This window comes from Apium graveolens, chromosome 5, assembly GCF_009905375.1.
Source record: "Apium graveolens cultivar Ventura chromosome 5, ASM990537v1, whole genome shotgun sequence".
NCBI classification, from domain to species: Eukaryota; Viridiplantae; Streptophyta; class Magnoliopsida; order Apiales; family Apiaceae; genus Apium; species Apium graveolens.
In genome coordinates this window covers 25,536,286-25,554,437 of record NC_133651.1, presented here as the reverse complement: position 1 = coordinate 25,554,437, position 18,152 = coordinate 25,536,286, and the positions used below count along the sequence as shown (strand labels likewise).

Below are 18,152 nucleotides of genomic sequence, written 5' to 3'. Positions count from 1 at the left end.
TAAAAAGGTTGTCTAGAACATACTTGACATGTGGGCATTTGGTCTAGTGGTATGATTCTCGCTTTGGGTGCGAGAGGTCCCGAGTTCGATTCTCGGAATGCCCCTTTTTTTCCGTTATCCTGTGTTTTCACTTTTTTCCTTTTATCCTCCTTTTTTAGAGTAACAATAGAATTCTGCTAATATCTTCCTTTTTTAGGTCAATCTTTTTTCTTTCAACTAACAGAAGCACCTCATTCTAAGAGTTTTGATCTCAATTTGTAAATTGTATTTGTTAAAAATACTATCACTGTTTAACTGTCAATCTAAGAGTTTTAATCTCAATTTGCAAATCGTATTTGTTAAAAATACTATCACAGTTTAACTGTCAATGATCTCCAACTACATGGATAGATAGGCAAATACAATAATTCATAACTTAGCAGGACCAATTGCAATTTTAAATCAACACGTTATTTTAAGCATGCACTCAAAAGACTGCCTACAAAAAAGTAGAGCAGGTCCTAAGCAACAAGTTGAATATGTCACTCCATAACAGCAGTGCCTCCAGCGGCCTTCAGTTTCGCTATTATGTCATTTGCCTCCTCTTTGGTGATACCTTGTTTAAGCACAACAGGCGCCTTTTCAACCAGCTCCTTTGCTTCCTTCAAACCAAGGCTCGTAAAGGTCCTCACCTCCTTTATAATCTTGATCTTTGCAGATGTATCAAATTTCTCTAACTTCACATCAAATGCAGTTTTTTCAGCCACCTCCTCGGCCTTAGCAGCACCTGCAGGACCTCCTTGGGAACTCATGCCAATTCCATCAGCAGACATTTGCTGCATCTTTGGATGTCTTGTTTTTAAAATGATAGTCGGTCCAATTTGATTTAGTTCTTCGGGTGATAAGGCTGCAATTTTTTCTGCAAGCTGAATGATCTTTTCCGAAGGCGGGGGTCTAGGACCATAAGGATCATAGAATTTGGGGTACTTGTATTTTTTGGGTTTCGCATTAGGGTCTCTAGGAACGAAATCCGGTTGAAAAGAACGAGTTTGCAATGACCCTAAAACAGTAGGAAGAATGGGCCGAGAACGAATGGATCTGACAAGAGATATGAGCTTCATAGTGTTTTCAATTAGTACAACAAAGAATCATATGATAATGTTTATAGTTTAATAAACCAAAACCAAGCCTTTATGTTGTGCAGAGCTGTTGGAAAACACTATTCTTCTTAGCACAACTTGAAATTTGGCACCTTTAGAGAGCTCCTTCCTGCTGAAAAAAAAATAAGAATCAACATCCTAAAATATAGTTCAATATGAGAATATGAAATAAAAGTTGTATATGGACTAATGTGGTCCACTTATGCAATTAAATTCCGCCAAATACTCACATAAAATGAAAATTGTAAACAATTTCACATGAGACTAAAAGAGAAACATTAATCGTTTTTCATTAGGGAAAGACTCAGCACTACAAGCCGCGTTATGAAATACTGAGAATAGCAATGTATTGAATCAAGATCAAGACCTAGCTCACTTCACCACCGTAACCTTAAATCAATTACTAGTCACACTAATCTACCTACAGCCAGTCACAGCAGTCTATCTATGCTTATAGTCAATGAACAAATCTATCTATCTGTCCAGCTTTCTGCTTGTCCATAATAAACTCAACCCCTAATCCAATGTTAAACTAGTCTCTGAAATAATCCATACAGTTCCCTCCGTGGTTACTATCCTTAATTTCCTAAAAAATACTTGTTATGTTAAAGAATATAAGATCTTGTTTGGTATTTCCTCTACCACCTTAAAATTTTAGTGTGACTGAGCTTGGTTTATGGAGGAACTCGGATTCGAGTCCTCCCACCCCCATTTATTCAATTTATAAGTTTGTTGTTGGTATTGGTAATGGTTTTAGTTGTCGTTGTCAATCGTAGCGAAACGAATCAATCGTAGCGAAACGTATCGTCCGATTAATTGGAGTGTTAAAGAGTATATGATCTTGTCCGGGCCTTCCTCTACCTTTATTGTGACTCGTTGCTTAACATTTAACTTGTACATTCTTTTATTTATTGAAACATAACAGAATAATGAGTTCTGTAAACATAATAGTTCTGGCATTTAATCAAACACCATTAGGGCACCCTAACAAAACAGATAACCAAATGTACCACCAAATCGCAACATTTCATCGTATTGAAAACTTAATAATCCTTCTCAAACAGATGGACATAACAAAGAGGCTGCTTATTTAATCACACCCATATACAAGCAAAAAAATAAGCAAACATTAACAAACAAGATATAAATTCATTTTCACAACTAATGTTTAAAAAATACAATCAAATCTCAAGATTTATCAGAATAAATATTTACTTCATATACATACATAATACATATATTTATTGTATGTAACAAACCTCCAAACCAGGGTTTCGATGCTCTGCTTCCAGCAATTCTCTCACTAAATCGCCTAAATTTCAACGACAATGTTTATTATTGGACCCAAATTGGGCCTATTTCAATTTTTAGGGCTTTGTTTATAGTTCACAAATTGGACCACAGTCTAGCCCATTTTGATCTGCTTGGGTTCATTTAAGTAAACTATTTTTATGTCTTGCTAAACGAGAATTTTATAACTATTCACTATTATTCAGTTAATTAATATTTTTAAAAAAAATATTCCTCGTCAGTTAAGATCAAGCATACTATCAGATCAATCATACTTATTTTCTTACGAAATAAATATTTGACATTTCCATTTTGAAAAATAGTGTTTCGACAAATTAGTTATTACTCCCTTCATCCCTCCTAAATCCCAATTCTTTAAAATTGTACACGGAGTTTAAAAATGTAAGTAAATGTAAAAAATAAGAAAAATGAGTAATGTGATAACACCGAATAATATTTTATGTATAAAATGCGTGCATTGAAGGACAGTCGTAAATTTAGTTAATTAATTTTTATATTAAAAATAATTTATTATTTATGACATCTTTTACTAATATAAAGAATAGAAAGAAATATAAAAAAAAGCATAAATAAATAAATGAGAGGGACTCTAAGGGAGTAGGTTATTTATCCGGATTCTATTAGCAAACAAATAAAAAAGAAGTTTGTCAATAAGAGTGATCGAGAAAGCTACAATCATCCTTCAAAAAAACCATTGTACAGAAACATGATGATTGTATTTGTGTTGCATGTGACCATTCTCACAACAAAATTTCTGAAAAAACAAATTAATTGTGTGAATTTTTGCATATTTCTCAAATAATAATATTTTCCATTTCAACCAATTGTATAACAGAAAATTTAAATTTTAAAAAAGTTGGAAAAAAATTAATATTTTTTTATCAGGGTCAAGTTGTTGATTCCGCTGATATATGAATGTAAGATTGGAGGCATAAGTTGCATGCATCGTAAACTAATCGGAGGTAGAGCCGGCCAAACGAGCGGTTTGGATCGGCCCGCTCGTTATTCGGCTCGCCAGAAATTCGTACAATTCGCCTCGAGATGTGCCGAGTCACTATTCGGATCGAACCGGTAATTAAAACGAACCGAGCACGAATTAACAATCTGATAACCGTAACCGGCCCGTAACCGGACCGGCCCGGCACGCCTTAACCGTCAACGAATTTGCAAGCACGAACCGGCACGGCTCGAACCGGCACGGCTCGCATAGTATCACCTTGTCTGCAAACTCAGAATCTTTCCTCCTAGCACAAGCTAAAGTCCAAGTGTTTTGACAAAAGCTAGTGACTTCAGCAATAATCAAAAGCACAAGCACAGCATAAGCCCCATGAAAAACAACAAATCTACAAGTCATAAATACAAACAATGTGGCTAAATGATGGGCAATAAAAAGAATATCACTTGGGTAAAACAGTAAATAATGAATGAGGTCCATCAAAAAATAAGCAATACTGTAATCAAGAACAAGGGTCTGGAAAGTAGTGTTGGTTGAAGCAAACCCACGATTTTGATCGGAAAGTAAGGCTTTTCCGGCGAGAAAAACGGCCGGAGAGCCATGGAAGTAGGAGATTAAGCAGCTTGCAGCTTCGGGTCGGAGCTTGGAGGTCCAGTTATTGAAAATGAGGAAGTGGGCTAGGAGATATATTGTGAGATAGAATGAAAAGAAGACAAGGAGATCTGGGAGCGGCCGTCAACGAATTTGCAAGCACGAACCGGCACGGCTCGCATTCGCTTAACTCGCCTAATTCGCGAGCCGATCCCGGGTTATCACTTTATCAAACCGGCACGACTCGGCTCGGCTCGGCTCGTTCAATTCTACGTGCTGTTCACGAGTTACTGGCTAATTGATTCGGCTCGCTTGAAACTCGGCACGGCCCGGATGGCCCGACCGTCTGGCCACCTCTAATCGGAGGCACCACTAGGGGTGGGCAACGGGTCAGAACCGGACCGAACCGGAACCGAAAGAACCGAGAACCGAAATAGGAATATTTTGTAAATCCCTTAGTTTTGATGATCAACACATCAAGCTATAATACTGTTATCCAAGCTTATTTGCAGATAATCAGCTTAATGACTTTGTCATTCTAAGCATAATTATAGCAAGCTATCATTAGACAGTGATATATTTCAGTAAGCTATGATCAACAGTGTCAGAATAACAGCAATCTAAGATGCACAGTCCAGATTCTACAAGGAAGTCGAATTTTATGGAGATTTTATAGGATCTTCATATATATCAGTTGTAAGGACTTCTCTAATATAATATACGTGCATGATATATAGAGAGCTCAATTATAAAATGTTTTTACTTATTCAAATTGAATTCCTAAAGAATAGGAGTTTGTTTTTCCATCAAACTCTATCTTCTATCTTCTGGTTAAAACGTTTTATACTCTACAAAATGGAAGAGATGTTTTCTGAACGTTGTTCTTCCTTCTTTCTCTTATATCTAACGTACACACGAACGTTGGAAACCATCCCAACGATCTTAAACGGTAGAATTGGATTCTAGCCGTTGTAATTTGTTGAGAATGTTTCAAACGTTAATGTGTGGTTATATATGTGGTTTCTTGCAGTTTTATGACTGACGACTTGGCAAGTAAGAACACATACAACTCCTGATCTTTATTGATTTCAAAATACTCTCGAGCTCCTAATTATATACACGTATTTTATTGAAGAGAGTCTATAGTTTGAGTTGTAAATTTTATCATTGATTTGTATTATTCAAATTGTATTGATTAGTTGCTGGATAAGTTGGCTAAGGGAAACAAGGGTTTAGTGGTACTTGCTAGAGGACTTTGTACTACGGGGTAGTATAGTACTTAGAGAGCAGGTTCTTAAACAGGGTTTCAGCAAGCCATTATCAGCAGCTGGGATAAAGGGAGATATATTGTTGTATCTTGTAGTTATAACTTTCATTGATCAATAATATATTCTCTTACCAAGTTGGTAAGGGACCAGGACGTAGACCATAGGGGCTTAGGGGTCGAACCTGGCTAAAATTCTTGTGTGTTCTATTTACTTTTCTGCACATTATTTTCTGCTTTGCATTTAGTCATCTCAGCTTACTATCTTTGTCAGATTATAGTTCTGTTGGTAAAATCTCAGTAAGCTATTATCGGGTAAAATTTAAAAGTAATCCTAGTTAGTCATAATCACCTATTCACCCCCCTCTAGGTGTATTTTCAGTTGGTATCAGAACTTTGGTATACTAATCTTTCTGTAACAGGAATAGTATTCGATCGAAATGGCTGACAAATATCCCGAAGGAACCTCGGATTACCGAGCACCTCTCTTGCTTGGTACAGAAAACTATAAATGGTGGAAAGGTCGCATGGAAGTGTATCTATCCAGGAAGCCACTAGCTTTGAGAGTTGTTCAGAAGGGTCCATTTGAGTTCAAGGACAAAGAAGGAAAAGTGAAAGACGTTGATGATCTCACAGAGGCTGAACTAATCAAATACATCTTCAATGGAAAGTCTAGGAATTCTCTCATGAATGGGTTATGTCCTAGTGAATGTGATAAAGTCTCTTCATGCAAATCAGCTAAAGAGATATGGGATACTCTGGAATTGTATCACGAAGGATCCAAGAGCTTAAGGAAGGTGAAATGGAGCAAACTAATGAATGAGTTTGGAAATTTCAAGCTTCAAGATGGAGAAACTATTCGATAAAGTCAAGCAAGGTTTCAGATAAATCTGAATGCCTTAAAGCAGCTTGGAAAGCATATCCCACAAGAGAAAATCAACATGAAGATACTTAGTGTTGTGCCATTTATCTATGAACCAAAGGTAACAGCTCTAGAATCCTCTCCAACTATAGATACTATGGATCAATTGGCTGTTTTTGCAGAATTGGAACAATTTGAAAGCAAAATCAAGGAAAGCCAATCAAGTTCTATGCAAGCTCCAGTTGCTCAAATGAAGCAATTAGCTCTTCACACTGATAACAGCTTACTGGAATCTGAAGATGAGTCAGATGAAGAATTAGCTTTAATATCCAGGAAGATCAGAAAGATGATCGAGAAGAAGAACAGGCTGAAAAGAGATAAAGGCAGATTTTCCAACAACAAGAAGCCCAACAAAGATTCTAAAGATCAGACATGCTTTGAATGTGTAAAGCCAGGCCATTATAAGCGGGACTACTACAAATTGAAGTCAAAACAGCAAACTGTCTTCAAGGATAAGAAGAAAGCTAAAGCTCTAATGACTTGGAGTGATGATGACTCAGTTTCCAATGATGACTCAAGTGGAGACATGGTCAATCTTGCCCTAGTTGGACTTGATGATGATTCTGTTCGAGAAAATTCAGAAAGCGGATACCTAGAAAGTGATTCAGAAGAAGATCAGAGTGAGGTAAACTCTTGTAAATATAATTTATCTTCTGAAAATATTGTTTTGGAACCACTAACTATGCAGGAATGTGAGAATGTATCTATGGGAGAATATTATTCTCTTAAAGCTGAAAATAGCAAGCTAAAAGAGAAGAATAATTATCTCAAGACAATGGTTCAAGATTTGATGAACAAAGTGGATACTTGGATTGACAAGAAGGTACCTACACAAGCTGACAAAGAGGCTGAAATCAAGGATCTTCAAGCTAAAGTCAGTCATGTGGAAAACTTCAACAAAATTCTCCTCAAAAGAAACAAGACTCAATTAATGGAGATCACAGAGTTAAAGATGGAGATTGAAGCAAGGGATGAATGTTTGGAGCTGTTCAAACTCAGAGAATCAATAGATGCAACACCTTCAAATCAAGTCGAAGTACCATCTCAGCAAGCTGAAATCATAAGTCAGCAAGCTGAAAAGATTGATCTGCTCACAAAGGAAGTTGAGGATCTAAAAAGGGGCATGGGATCGTTTGTTCAAGGAGAAGAAAGTCTCAAATCAATGATGAACAACACAAATATTCCATTGGTCAGAGAAGGAATTGGAATGAATGCAAACAAGAAGGACAATGCTCTAAGATATGAAGGAAAACATGGCATACCCTATGATTATGCTATGCAACAGATGTGGAAATAAGGGACATCTGGAAAAATATTGCAGAGCTCAGAATGTTCAGACATCATACCATGGAGGAAACAAACAGAAAATAGCTTACTATGGTCAGAATGGCAGAACAAAGACAACTTACTATCATCAGGCTGGCAGAGTTAAATCACCTAGATTTATCCAAAAATGGATAAAGAAATCTGATTTACATGTTTTATATGTTTTATCTGCTAACCATGTCGGACCCAACAAACTTTGGGTACCAAAAGGTTGAGTTGTTTTATTTGTTTTGTAGATGTGTCTTGCCGCTCGAGTCAAATCAACTCAATGGATCTTGGATAGCGGATGTACTAGACATATGAGTGGAGACAAAGCACAATTCTTGAGTCTTCAGATAAAAAAGGATGGAAGAGTGACTATTGGTGATAGCAAAACTCTTCAAATCCTTGGAAAAGGTAAAATAGGTAATAAACACATTTCAATTGATAAAGTTCAATATGTTAAAGGCCTTAAATATAATCTGCTTAGCATAAGTCAGTTATATGATGATGGTCATACTGTAAACTTTGGTATTGATAAGTGTATTATTACTATTGGTACTAACAAAGTCCCCCTAGTTGCTAGAAGGGAAGGAAATATATATATATTTTGGACTTTGAGTTGCAGAAAACAGCTTGCTGTCTTGCTGCAATAGACACTGATCCTTATGTTTGGCATAGAAGATTGGGTCATGCTTACATGGACTTGCTTAACAAGCTTTCAAAGAAGAAGCTAGTCAAAGGTTTACCCAAAATCAAGTATTTCAAGACTGAGGTGTGTTCGGCATGCCAATTAGGCAAGCAAATTAGAAGTACTCACAAAGCAAAGAAAATGGTATCTACTTCTAAACACTTAGAACTTTTGCATTTAGACTTATTTGATCCAGAAGCCTATAAAAGTATAGGAGGTAAGCAATATGGTTTTGTAATTATTGATGATTATTCTCGTTTTACATGGGTATTGTTTCTTAAAACTAAAGATGCTGCTTTTAATGAGTTTGAGAAACTAATTAAATTACTTGAGAATAAGCTCAATACAAAGCTTGTAGGTATAAGGAGTGATCGAGGTGGTGAATTCCAAAAAGACTTTGTTGCTTATTGTGAAGAAAGAGGAATATCACATAAATTCTCGGCTCCAAGGACTCCACAACAAAATGGTGTGGTGGAACGCAAGAATAGGTCATTGTAAGAGACAACAAGGACATTGTTGCAAGAAAGCAAGTTACCTAGAAGTTTTTGGGCTGAAGCAGTCAACACAACATGCTATGTTCTAAAAGAGTATTGATAAGACCTATTTTGGAGAAGACTCCATATGAATTGCTCAAGAAAAAGAAGCCCAACATTAGTTACTTCAAGATTTTTGGTTCAAAGTGTTTTGTGCTCAAGACAATTGGTAATGATGGTAAATTCGATGCTAAATCTTATAAAGCTATTTTTCTTGGTTATTCTATGAATAGTAAAACCTATAGAGTTTATAATTTGTCTAAGCATATTGTTGAGAAATCTATAGATGTTACTTTTCAAGAACCTAACAATGATCTTCCAAGAGACGAGGAAGATGATGCAGGTGAAGCTGGACAACAGCAAGTTAAAACAGAGAAGGCTACTCTAAAACAGCAAGCTGAAACAGAGACTGATTCTGGAAAACATCAACTGAAATTGAAACTGCCTCTGAAAATCAGCATGCAGAAACTTCTACTCTAGTTGATGATGCAATTGTAAAGATGGCAAAGATGACTCTTGATGGTCCTAGAGGAAATAGAGCAAAGGATAAAATGCCAATCTATGATGGTTAAGACTTAGCTCCTCCATCTAAGATAAGGAAGACCTCTCATGAAGATATCTCAAAGCATTCATTGCCAAAAGCTACACGGACAGTGAAGAATCACCCTCTAGAATATGTTATTGGTGATATTACTAATGGACTCAAGACAAGGAAAGGAAAATGCAAAATTCCGTGCTTATGCTGCATTTCTAGCTCAAGAGGAACCAAAGAATGTCAATGAAGCACTTGAAGATGAAAATTGGATCACGGTTATGCAAGAAGAACTCAATCAATTCGAACGATGTGATTTTTGGGAACTTGTCAAGCCACCAAAGAATGTCTCAATCATTGGTACAAAATGAATTTTTAAGAATAAAGTGGATGAATTTGGTATTGTGACTCGCAACAAAGCAAGACTTGTGGCCCAAGGCTACAATCAACAAGAAGGCATTGACTTTGATCAAACTTATGCTCCAGTAGCTAGATTGGAATCAATTAGGATGCTTCTTGCTTATGCATGCTACAAGAAGATCAGGCTACATCAAATGGATGTCAAAAGTGATTTTCTTAATGGATTTCTGGAAGAGGAAGTTTATGTTAAGCAACCCCCTGGTTTTGAACATGAACAACATCCAGACTATGTTTACAAGCTCAAGAAGGCATTATATGGCTTAAAGCAAGCACCAAGTGAAGGGTTTTTAGCACATAAACGCAACGAAAATGTAAATTTAAATCTTAAAAAAAACCGAAACCCTCCGCAGGATCCATGCGAAAAATAATATTTAATTCGTAGTTCAGTATGTTTACCTTAAAAAGCTTTACGTTAATGGAAAGATGGAGGTTTTTAATAGCGATCCAAGAACGATGAACGGAAATCCCTAGCAGCTGCTCCTCAAGTGTGAAGCACTCCACCGGTATCCACCAAGAGTACAATGTGATGGAGGAGGAAGAGGTTGAGAGAATTAGTTGCCTCCCTCTTGTTCTACTTTAGAATTAGGGTTAATTATTTGGGTTGAGGCAAATAGGGTTTATAATAGTATATTTATAGGCAAAATTTTCAGCTGAAAATTTTTCCATAAAATATTATTATTATTAACCCTTTAATTGATTATTCTTATTAACCAATTAACTAATAATTAAAACACCTTTTAATCATTAATCCCTTTTCTAAACACTTTAGAAAAATAATTCTCTCACTTGATTTAATTTCCAAAATTAAATTCTTAATTAATAATATTAAGAACTTTTCTTAATTAATTTTATAATTAATTAAATCTCATTTAATCAATTATTAAATTTGCTAATTAATTATTTATTTCACAAATAAATAATTACCAGCCATTATTAATTAATTCCTCCACCATTAAATCATTCTCTTTTATGGTGTGACCCTGTAGGTTCAATATTAAGCCGGTAGTAAAAATAAATAATAATAAAACTATTTTATCATTATTTATATAAATTCTCTAATTTATTAAATATGATTAATTAATAAATTAATCATGTTTATTCTACATCGTGAGGGATACTTCTCAGCATATCGCGACTATCCGGATAATACGAATTCACTGCTTAGAATACCAAGAACCTATTCAGTGAATAGTTACCGTACAATTAATTCCTTCTACCCTGCAATGTCATGATTAAATACAAGGTATGGAACCCGTGTCAAGCCTATCTTATTTAATCATATACTTTCCCATTCACTATGCTTGGTTCTAATTAATGTGAATTAGAAAATCCTTTCTAATTTCATTCACTCTGGCCAGAGATTCCTGAACTCGCATAAGTGGATCATCTTTGAACATTCTCTTCCTTTCACTGGAAGGGGTAGATCCTTTATTGATCATACACTATCTTCGTGTACAAATTCCTACACCCAGTAGAGCCCTTATTATTGTCCCTGGAGACTAAGAACTAAACCAAAGTATAGTTCAGTGTACACAAGATGACTATGATGACCTCAAGTCTAAGGATACTTCTACAACTATCACTATGTGAACATCTGCTAACACGTGAGTGAACTCCATCAGTTGTTCATCTGTGTGAGTCATGTTCAGTGAACTTATTCTATAATAAGCATCTACATACTAGCTATAGTGTCACCACACAAATGTCTGTGAGAATAGACATCCTTCTTAATGAAGCAAGCATAGTATGTACCGATCTTTGCGGATTACTAATTACCAGTTAGTAATCCTACGACCAGGAAATATTTAAGTTCAGAGTTATCATCTTTTTAGGTCTCATTATTATGATCTCATCATAATCCATAAAAGGCTTTACTCTAAACTATGGTATATCTTATTTAAACACTTAAATAGATAAAGCCCGCAATAAAACCAAAACAAGTCTTTTATTAATATCAATGAAATCAAAACAGATTACATAAAAATTATTCCTAAATCATCATACATGATTGGACTTAGGACACATCTCTTTCACCAAGGGCTTGGTACAAGAGGCTTAGTAAGTTTTTGATCAAAAAAGGCTTCATTCGAGGTAAAATTGATCCTACTTCATTTACTAGGCAAAATGGTGATGATATTTTGATTGTCCAGATATATGTAGATGATAAAATCTTTGGATCCACTAATGATTCTATGTGCGATTGGTTTTCTAAGTGTATGAGCAGTGAATTTGACATGAGCATGATGGGTGATCTCAATTATTTCTTGGGGCTCCAAATCAAATAATCTAAAGATGGAATTTATGTGCATCAATCAAAATATGTCAAGAACTTGCTGACCAGGTTTGGTTTTGACAATGTCAAGCCGAAATCTACTCCAATAAACCAAAACAGCAAGCTGACATCAGATGAGAAAGGTAAAGATGTTGATATCAAGAAGTATAGAGGTATGATCGGTAGTCTTTTATATCTTACTGCTTCTCGGCCTGATATCATGTATAGTGTATGTGTTTGTGCTCATTTTCAAGCTAAACCTACAGAATTACACTTAAATGCAGTTAAAAGAATATTTTTGATATTTAAGTGGGACTATTAATCTTGGGTTATTTTATCCTATTACAAGCACATTTGATCTTGTGGGGTATAGTGATGCTGACTATGCGGGTTGTCAAACTGATAGAAAGAGCACAAGTGGTGTTTGTACATACTTAGGACAAAGTCTTGTATCTTGGCAAAGTAAGAAACAAACTTCAGTTGCATTATCCACAGCAGAAGGTGAGTATTTGGCATCTGGTAGTTGTTGCTCTCAAATTTTGTGGATGATTCAGACTCTACGAGATTTTGGAATCAAGTGTGGCAAAGTTCCAATCTATTGTGACAACACTAGCACCATCAACATATCAAAGAATCCGGTTAATCACTCAAGAACAAAGCATATTGATGTTCGTCACCATTTCTTGAGAGATAATGCTGCCAAAGGTAAGATTGAATTAGTTTTTGTACCTACTGAATATCAATTGGCAGATATCTTTATAAAACCCCTTGGAGAAGCAAGATTTTCTACCATTCGAAGGGAACTTGGCATGTGCAGTGTATAATGTCAAGCTATCATTGGAAATTTGGTAATGTTGGCTTACTATCATTTTTTTATGTTAGCTTACTATGATGGGTTATTAAAATGGCATTTTTGTGTTTAATTTAATTTTTAATTATGATATGTCATTATCTGTTTATTTATGTTTAACTGCCTGCATGATATGCTGATTTATTTGTAAAGTGATAAATGTGTTGAGTGTGGTTAATTAGATATATATAAGTTGTTAACTAAGGGCTCAGGAAGACTAATCTGCTTTTGATGATATAAGGGGGGGGGGGACTTAGGAGAATTTAGTTTCTTTAAGTTTCTAGTTTCTGAACTTGACGTGGTGTTATGTTTAAGTTTTTTTTTTTCTTAAGACTTGATGCATCTGGCAAAACTTGATTTGGTGTTTATGTGGTGTGGTAAACTTGTTGATGGATGTTTTGGTTTAAGACTTGGTTATGCTGATGCTACTAATATTTGAAATTTGTTAAATTATTTTTGCATTTAGAAGATTATTATGCTAAGTGTGATATCTTTAGTTTTAGTTTATATTTTGAGATGTGCATAAATTTAGGGGGAGTTTTATAAATTCTCCTAGATGTGTGTAATCATCAAAAAGGGGGAGATTGTAAATCCCTTAGTTTTGATGATCAACACAACAAGCTATAATACTGTTATCCAAGCTTATTTGCAGGTAATCAGCTTAATGACTTTGTCATTCTAAGCATAATTGTAGCAAGCTATCATTAGACAGTGATCTATTTCAGCAACCTATAATCAACAGTGTCAGAATAACAGCAAGCTAAGATGCACAGTCCAGATTCTACAAGGAAGTCGAATTTTATGGAGATTTTATAGGATCTTCATATATATCAGTTGTAAGGACTTCTCTAATATAATATACGTGCATGATATATAGAGAGCTCAATTATAAAACGTTTTTACTTATTCAAATTGATTTCCTAAAGAATAGGAGTTTGTTTTTCTTTCAAACTCTATCTTCTATCTACTGGTTAAAATGTTTTATACTCTACAAAATAGAAGAGATGTTTTCTGAAAGTTGTTCTTCCTTCTTTCTATTCTATCTAAACTACGCATGAACATTGGAAACCATCCCAATGATCTTAAACGGTAGAATTGGATTCTAGCCGTTGTAATTTGTTGAGAATGTTTTAAACGTTAATGTGTGGTTATATATGTGGTTTCTTGCAGTTTTATGACTGACGACTTGGCAAGCAAGAACACATACAAATCCTGATCTTTATTGATTTCAAAATACTCTCGAGCTCCTAATTATATACACGTATTTTATTGAAGAGAGTCTATAGTTTGAGTTGTAAATTTTATCATTGATTTGTATTATTCAAATTGTATTGATTAGTTGTTGGATAAGTTGGCTAAGGGAAACAAGGGTTTAGTGGTACTTGCTATAGGAGTTTGTATTACGGGGTAGTATAGTACTTAGAGAGCAGGTTCTTAAACAGGGTTTCAGCAAGCCATTATCAGCAGCTGGGATAAAGGGAGATATATTGTTGTATCTTGTAGTTGTAACTTCATTGATCAATAATATATTCTCTTACCAAGTTGGTAAGGGACCAGGTTGTAGACCATAGGGGCTTAGGGGTCGAACATGGCTAAAATTCTTGTGTGTTCAATTTACTTTTCTGCACATTATTTTCTGCATTGCATTTAGTCATCTCAGCTTACTATCTTTGTCAGATTATAGTTCTGTTGGTAAAATCTCAGTAAGTTATTATCGGGTAAAATTTAAAAGTAATCCTAGTTAGCCATAATCACCTATTCACCCCCCTCTAGGTGTATTTTCATATTTGAAGAATCGAACCGGACCCGTTTATATGTAAATACCGAACCGGAACCGAACCGTAAATTTCGGTTTGGTTCGGTTCTGAACCGAAAGAACCGAATTCATATTTTATTTCATAATGATTTATTTTCCAAATTTTTTTATATTTTAACTTTTTAAATTTTGACTAGTTTTGATTATTTATTAAGGGTAACTTACTAAAAGAAGATTTTTATTAGTGGTGGGTCGTTTTGAATTCGATTACTTTCTAATATTTAAGAAGAAAAATATTTATAAAAATATTCAAAAGTCTATGTATATTTAAAGAAACGAGTAATACAATAAAAATCATATTTTTCTTAAAATTTATCATAATATTATAAATAATAAAACATAATACGTAATATATATACATATATTTATATATATTTTTGTATTTATTCATTTATATACAGTTCGGTTCGGTTATTACGGTTCTAGTATGTTAAGAACCGGACCAAACCGAGAACCAAAATTTCTAGAAAATCAAGAACCGAACCGGACCCGAATTAGTTAAGAACCGAACCGGAACCGTAATTTTTGATCGGTCGGTTCTCGGTTCTGAACCGGGAAATGCTCACTCTTAGGCACCACTTAGACTGAGCATCGGTCGGTTCGATCCAGAATCAGAACGAATCGAATAGACCGAAAAATTAAATTATTATTTTTTCTTCGACCGGACTGAACCGAAATTGTAATATAAATCGGACCAAACCGAGATAATTCGGTTTATTCGTGTTTTGGACTGAACGGACCGAATTTTTTTAAAAAATAAAATTGTATTGAAACACTACGCCATAGATGGGCTAATAAGACACTCATTTTACGTCACCTTAGGCCCGTTTTATGTTGCAATAGGCCTATTGTAACGCCAAATAACCATTTCATCCGCAAATGTTGCCATTGCTATCTAATGTAATGTTTTGATTATCAACCGTAACACAAATAAAAACATTACCTTAGGGAGATAGGATAACACTAGATAAATCAAACGTAACGGTAATTCAGTGTTACCTTAGCATTTGAAAAAATCATGTGGGACCCACCTGACTGGATTGCCACGTAGGCAGCCACGTCATATAGAGGGACCCACTGACACGTGGCGAGCAATGCCACATGGACTGCCACGTGGACTGCCACATAGATTGGCTAATCAGTGGTACCCACTGCCATGTGAGACCCACATGTGGGCCCACTTTTATTACTGACGTAACAGTAAACAAATCTAATGTAACACTGTATTTTGGCAAAAGAAACACAAATTTAGATTTTGTAACAGTGATAAATATAGCTATTGTAACACTAATAGATAACATTTTGAAATGTAGTTTTGATAAACACATTACTGCCATTAACAAAATAACAATTCAACTATACCAAAACATATTTCCCCAACAAACTAGTCTTACAGCATTCAGAACACCAACTCCGCCAACATAATAACCACTTCGCCAAAATTATAGTACGATTCACTACATCACTCCACCAAAATCATACTAACAAGAACACCAAACAATCCCCAAATTCCAACTCTAACCAAACCAAATAAACACCATCCACCACCAATTACAGTGAGTACCAAAAGTTATAAACCAATAATTCAAAAGTCTAAATAACATAACTGTCCATACTATTAACTCAAGCTAATGCTTGTAAAGAGAAATATCTAAGAAGAAGTCCGGGCAGTCTTGGAAGTCCCAGCAGTCCCGATAGTCATTGGTGTACCATTTTCATCATCCTCGCTTGAAATATTAGCATCAACTTCTCCAATGTCCAGATTCAAGCCTGGATTAGCTGCTGCGATCTTTTTGAGAATAACTGACAAGTTATCCTGCACTTTCTTGGAAACCTTTTCTTCCAGTTCAGCCTCAAGTTCTCCCCTGATCTTTGCAGTCAAATCTTCCAAATAAGTGTCTGCAGGAGCCGAATCTGATTCCATCGCTTTCTTGTTCTTTCTCTACAAGAAAAATGTTGTTAAATATTAATCAATTTTACCATAGAATTGTGCTACACAACTACACAACTACTAACAAGGTTTGCATTAAGGTGGCCTATACTAATACTTAACAGCCTTTTATTTCCGCTAAGTCTCTTATGTTATTTGTTTTACCAAATAAATTAAACCAACAAAACATACTTGGCAAAGCATTTTTTATCTCTTAATTTTAAAGAAATAGACAAATTGAACTACCGTGCAGCATTTAACCTCCATAAAAAAAGTAAAGTCCTTACGTTTCTTTTTTGCGGAGCAGCCGTAGTCTTGTATGTTCGGCCATCTTGTTCATGAGATTCCAAATAAATTTCAGCTTGTGATGGCGAGGCGAGATTAGGATCAGTCTTTTTCTATTATAGAGCACAAAAGAAAAAGACAAGGTTATCTAGCTCAAAGTTACCACATAACTATTGATTTACTTAAGAAAAATTGTACATCAACTATTTAAAAAAATACCTAAGCACTAACATTCAATCAAAGGATTTATGAACAAACAACTAGGTAGTCATTACTATTTAGTAGACACAATCCAAGTGTGTACGGGAAGTCAATGAAGGCAATATTAATGCGGTTCTGAAATTGAATATCTAAATTCAAGCAAATACCAGCAAAAAATAGACATGCATCTGATTTCTGAAGAATTAAAGCACAAAAATGTTTGATGGCACTTGACATGAACAACTAAATTATTGTGTCTGCGAGCTCTATTTTATTAGTTTTTTCGGGTTGTTCACAGTGAATTATTTAAAGTTATATAAATGCGGATTGGTTTGTAATAATCTGAATATCATAACTAATCAGACAACTAAATAATTGCTAGTTATAATGATGATATTGACAAGGACATATACATTATTTAAAAAAGGGGGGGGTTCTAACATGTCCCATTTTAAAATTGGATTTAAGAACATGTCCACATCTAATTAAATTATAAATTTATCCTATAATCAAAATTTAATCCAATTTAACTTAACCATGGGGCCGTAATTATAATATCAAAATAAAAGGGGAAATATTCATAAATGTACTAGTTAATTTAGGAATCATACCAACTTCTCTCCAACTTCTGCACTACTGTTGGCACCCTGATTGTGTGGGTCAGTTACCGAAGCGCGGATTACTTTGTTATCATGTGCTAATTCCTATTAAAAAAAATTGCACAATCCAGTTTGAGAATCTTTAAAATCATTAAAATCATATTAAAAAGAAGCACGAAGGCACCTTCACCGACTCATCTCCCCAATACTTTATCAGCAATTTAAAATCCTCGAGCGGAATCTCCTTGGGCCTATGTTCAAGCCTTTCATCATCAGTGGCATGATGTGTGTAATGCTTTGCCTTCATCCGAGACTTGTAAGTCCTCCAGCATCTATTAATTGTCTCATAAACCCAGGACTGAGCTTCATTCGGAATAATATAATGGTCCTAATATATAATAAACTCAAGATCAATAAAATGAAGGGGTTAATTGAAAAATAAATGAAACTGAGGTTTAGGTAATAGAATTTACCCGAGTATAGTCCCACATTTTCTTCTTCAATTGTTCAGGAACCAGGCGCCAGTTGACATAAGT

General features: G+C 35.0%; 2 protein-coding genes and 1 non-coding gene across 4 annotated transcripts; 1 reads left to right on the top strand and 2 right to left on the bottom strand.

The window, feature by feature from the left end:
* The first annotated feature begins 32 nt into the window (after positions 1–32).
* Positions 33–104, top strand: TRNAP-UGG (transfer RNA proline (anticodon UGG)). Its single transcript has one exon. It is a non-coding gene; the product is annotated as a tRNA-Pro (tRNA).
* A 205-nt stretch (positions 105–309) lies between these two features.
* On the bottom strand, positions 310–2,541 carry LOC141723704 (uncharacterized). Of its 2 annotated transcripts, none has more exons than XM_074525567.1 (2): positions 2,399–2,541; positions 310–1,251 (listed from the first exon to the last, which is right to left on the bottom strand). In XM_074525567.1, exon 2 carries the CDS (start codon positions 1,098–1,100, stop codon positions 522–524), a length of 579 nt encoding a protein of 192 aa, XP_074381668.1. In that variant the 5' UTR covers positions 1,101–1,251; positions 2,399–2,541; the 3' UTR covers positions 310–521. The 2 variants fall into 2 exon arrangements, with proteins under 2 accessions (XP_074381668.1, XP_074381669.1); XM_074525568.1 differs by having other exon boundaries at positions 310–1,248.
* Positions 2,542–3,546: 1,005 nt separating this feature from the next.
* Positions 3,547–9,459, bottom strand: LOC141659928 (TLC domain-containing protein At5g14285-like). The gene is made up of 2 exons (XM_074466867.1): positions 9,380–9,459; positions 3,547–4,129 (listed from the first exon to the last, which is right to left on the bottom strand). The coding sequence occupies exons 1-2, from the start codon at positions 9,457–9,459 to the stop codon at positions 3,547–3,549; spliced, it is 663 nt and encodes a 220-aa protein (XP_074322968.1).
* Positions 9,460–18,152: the final 8,693 nt, after the last annotated feature.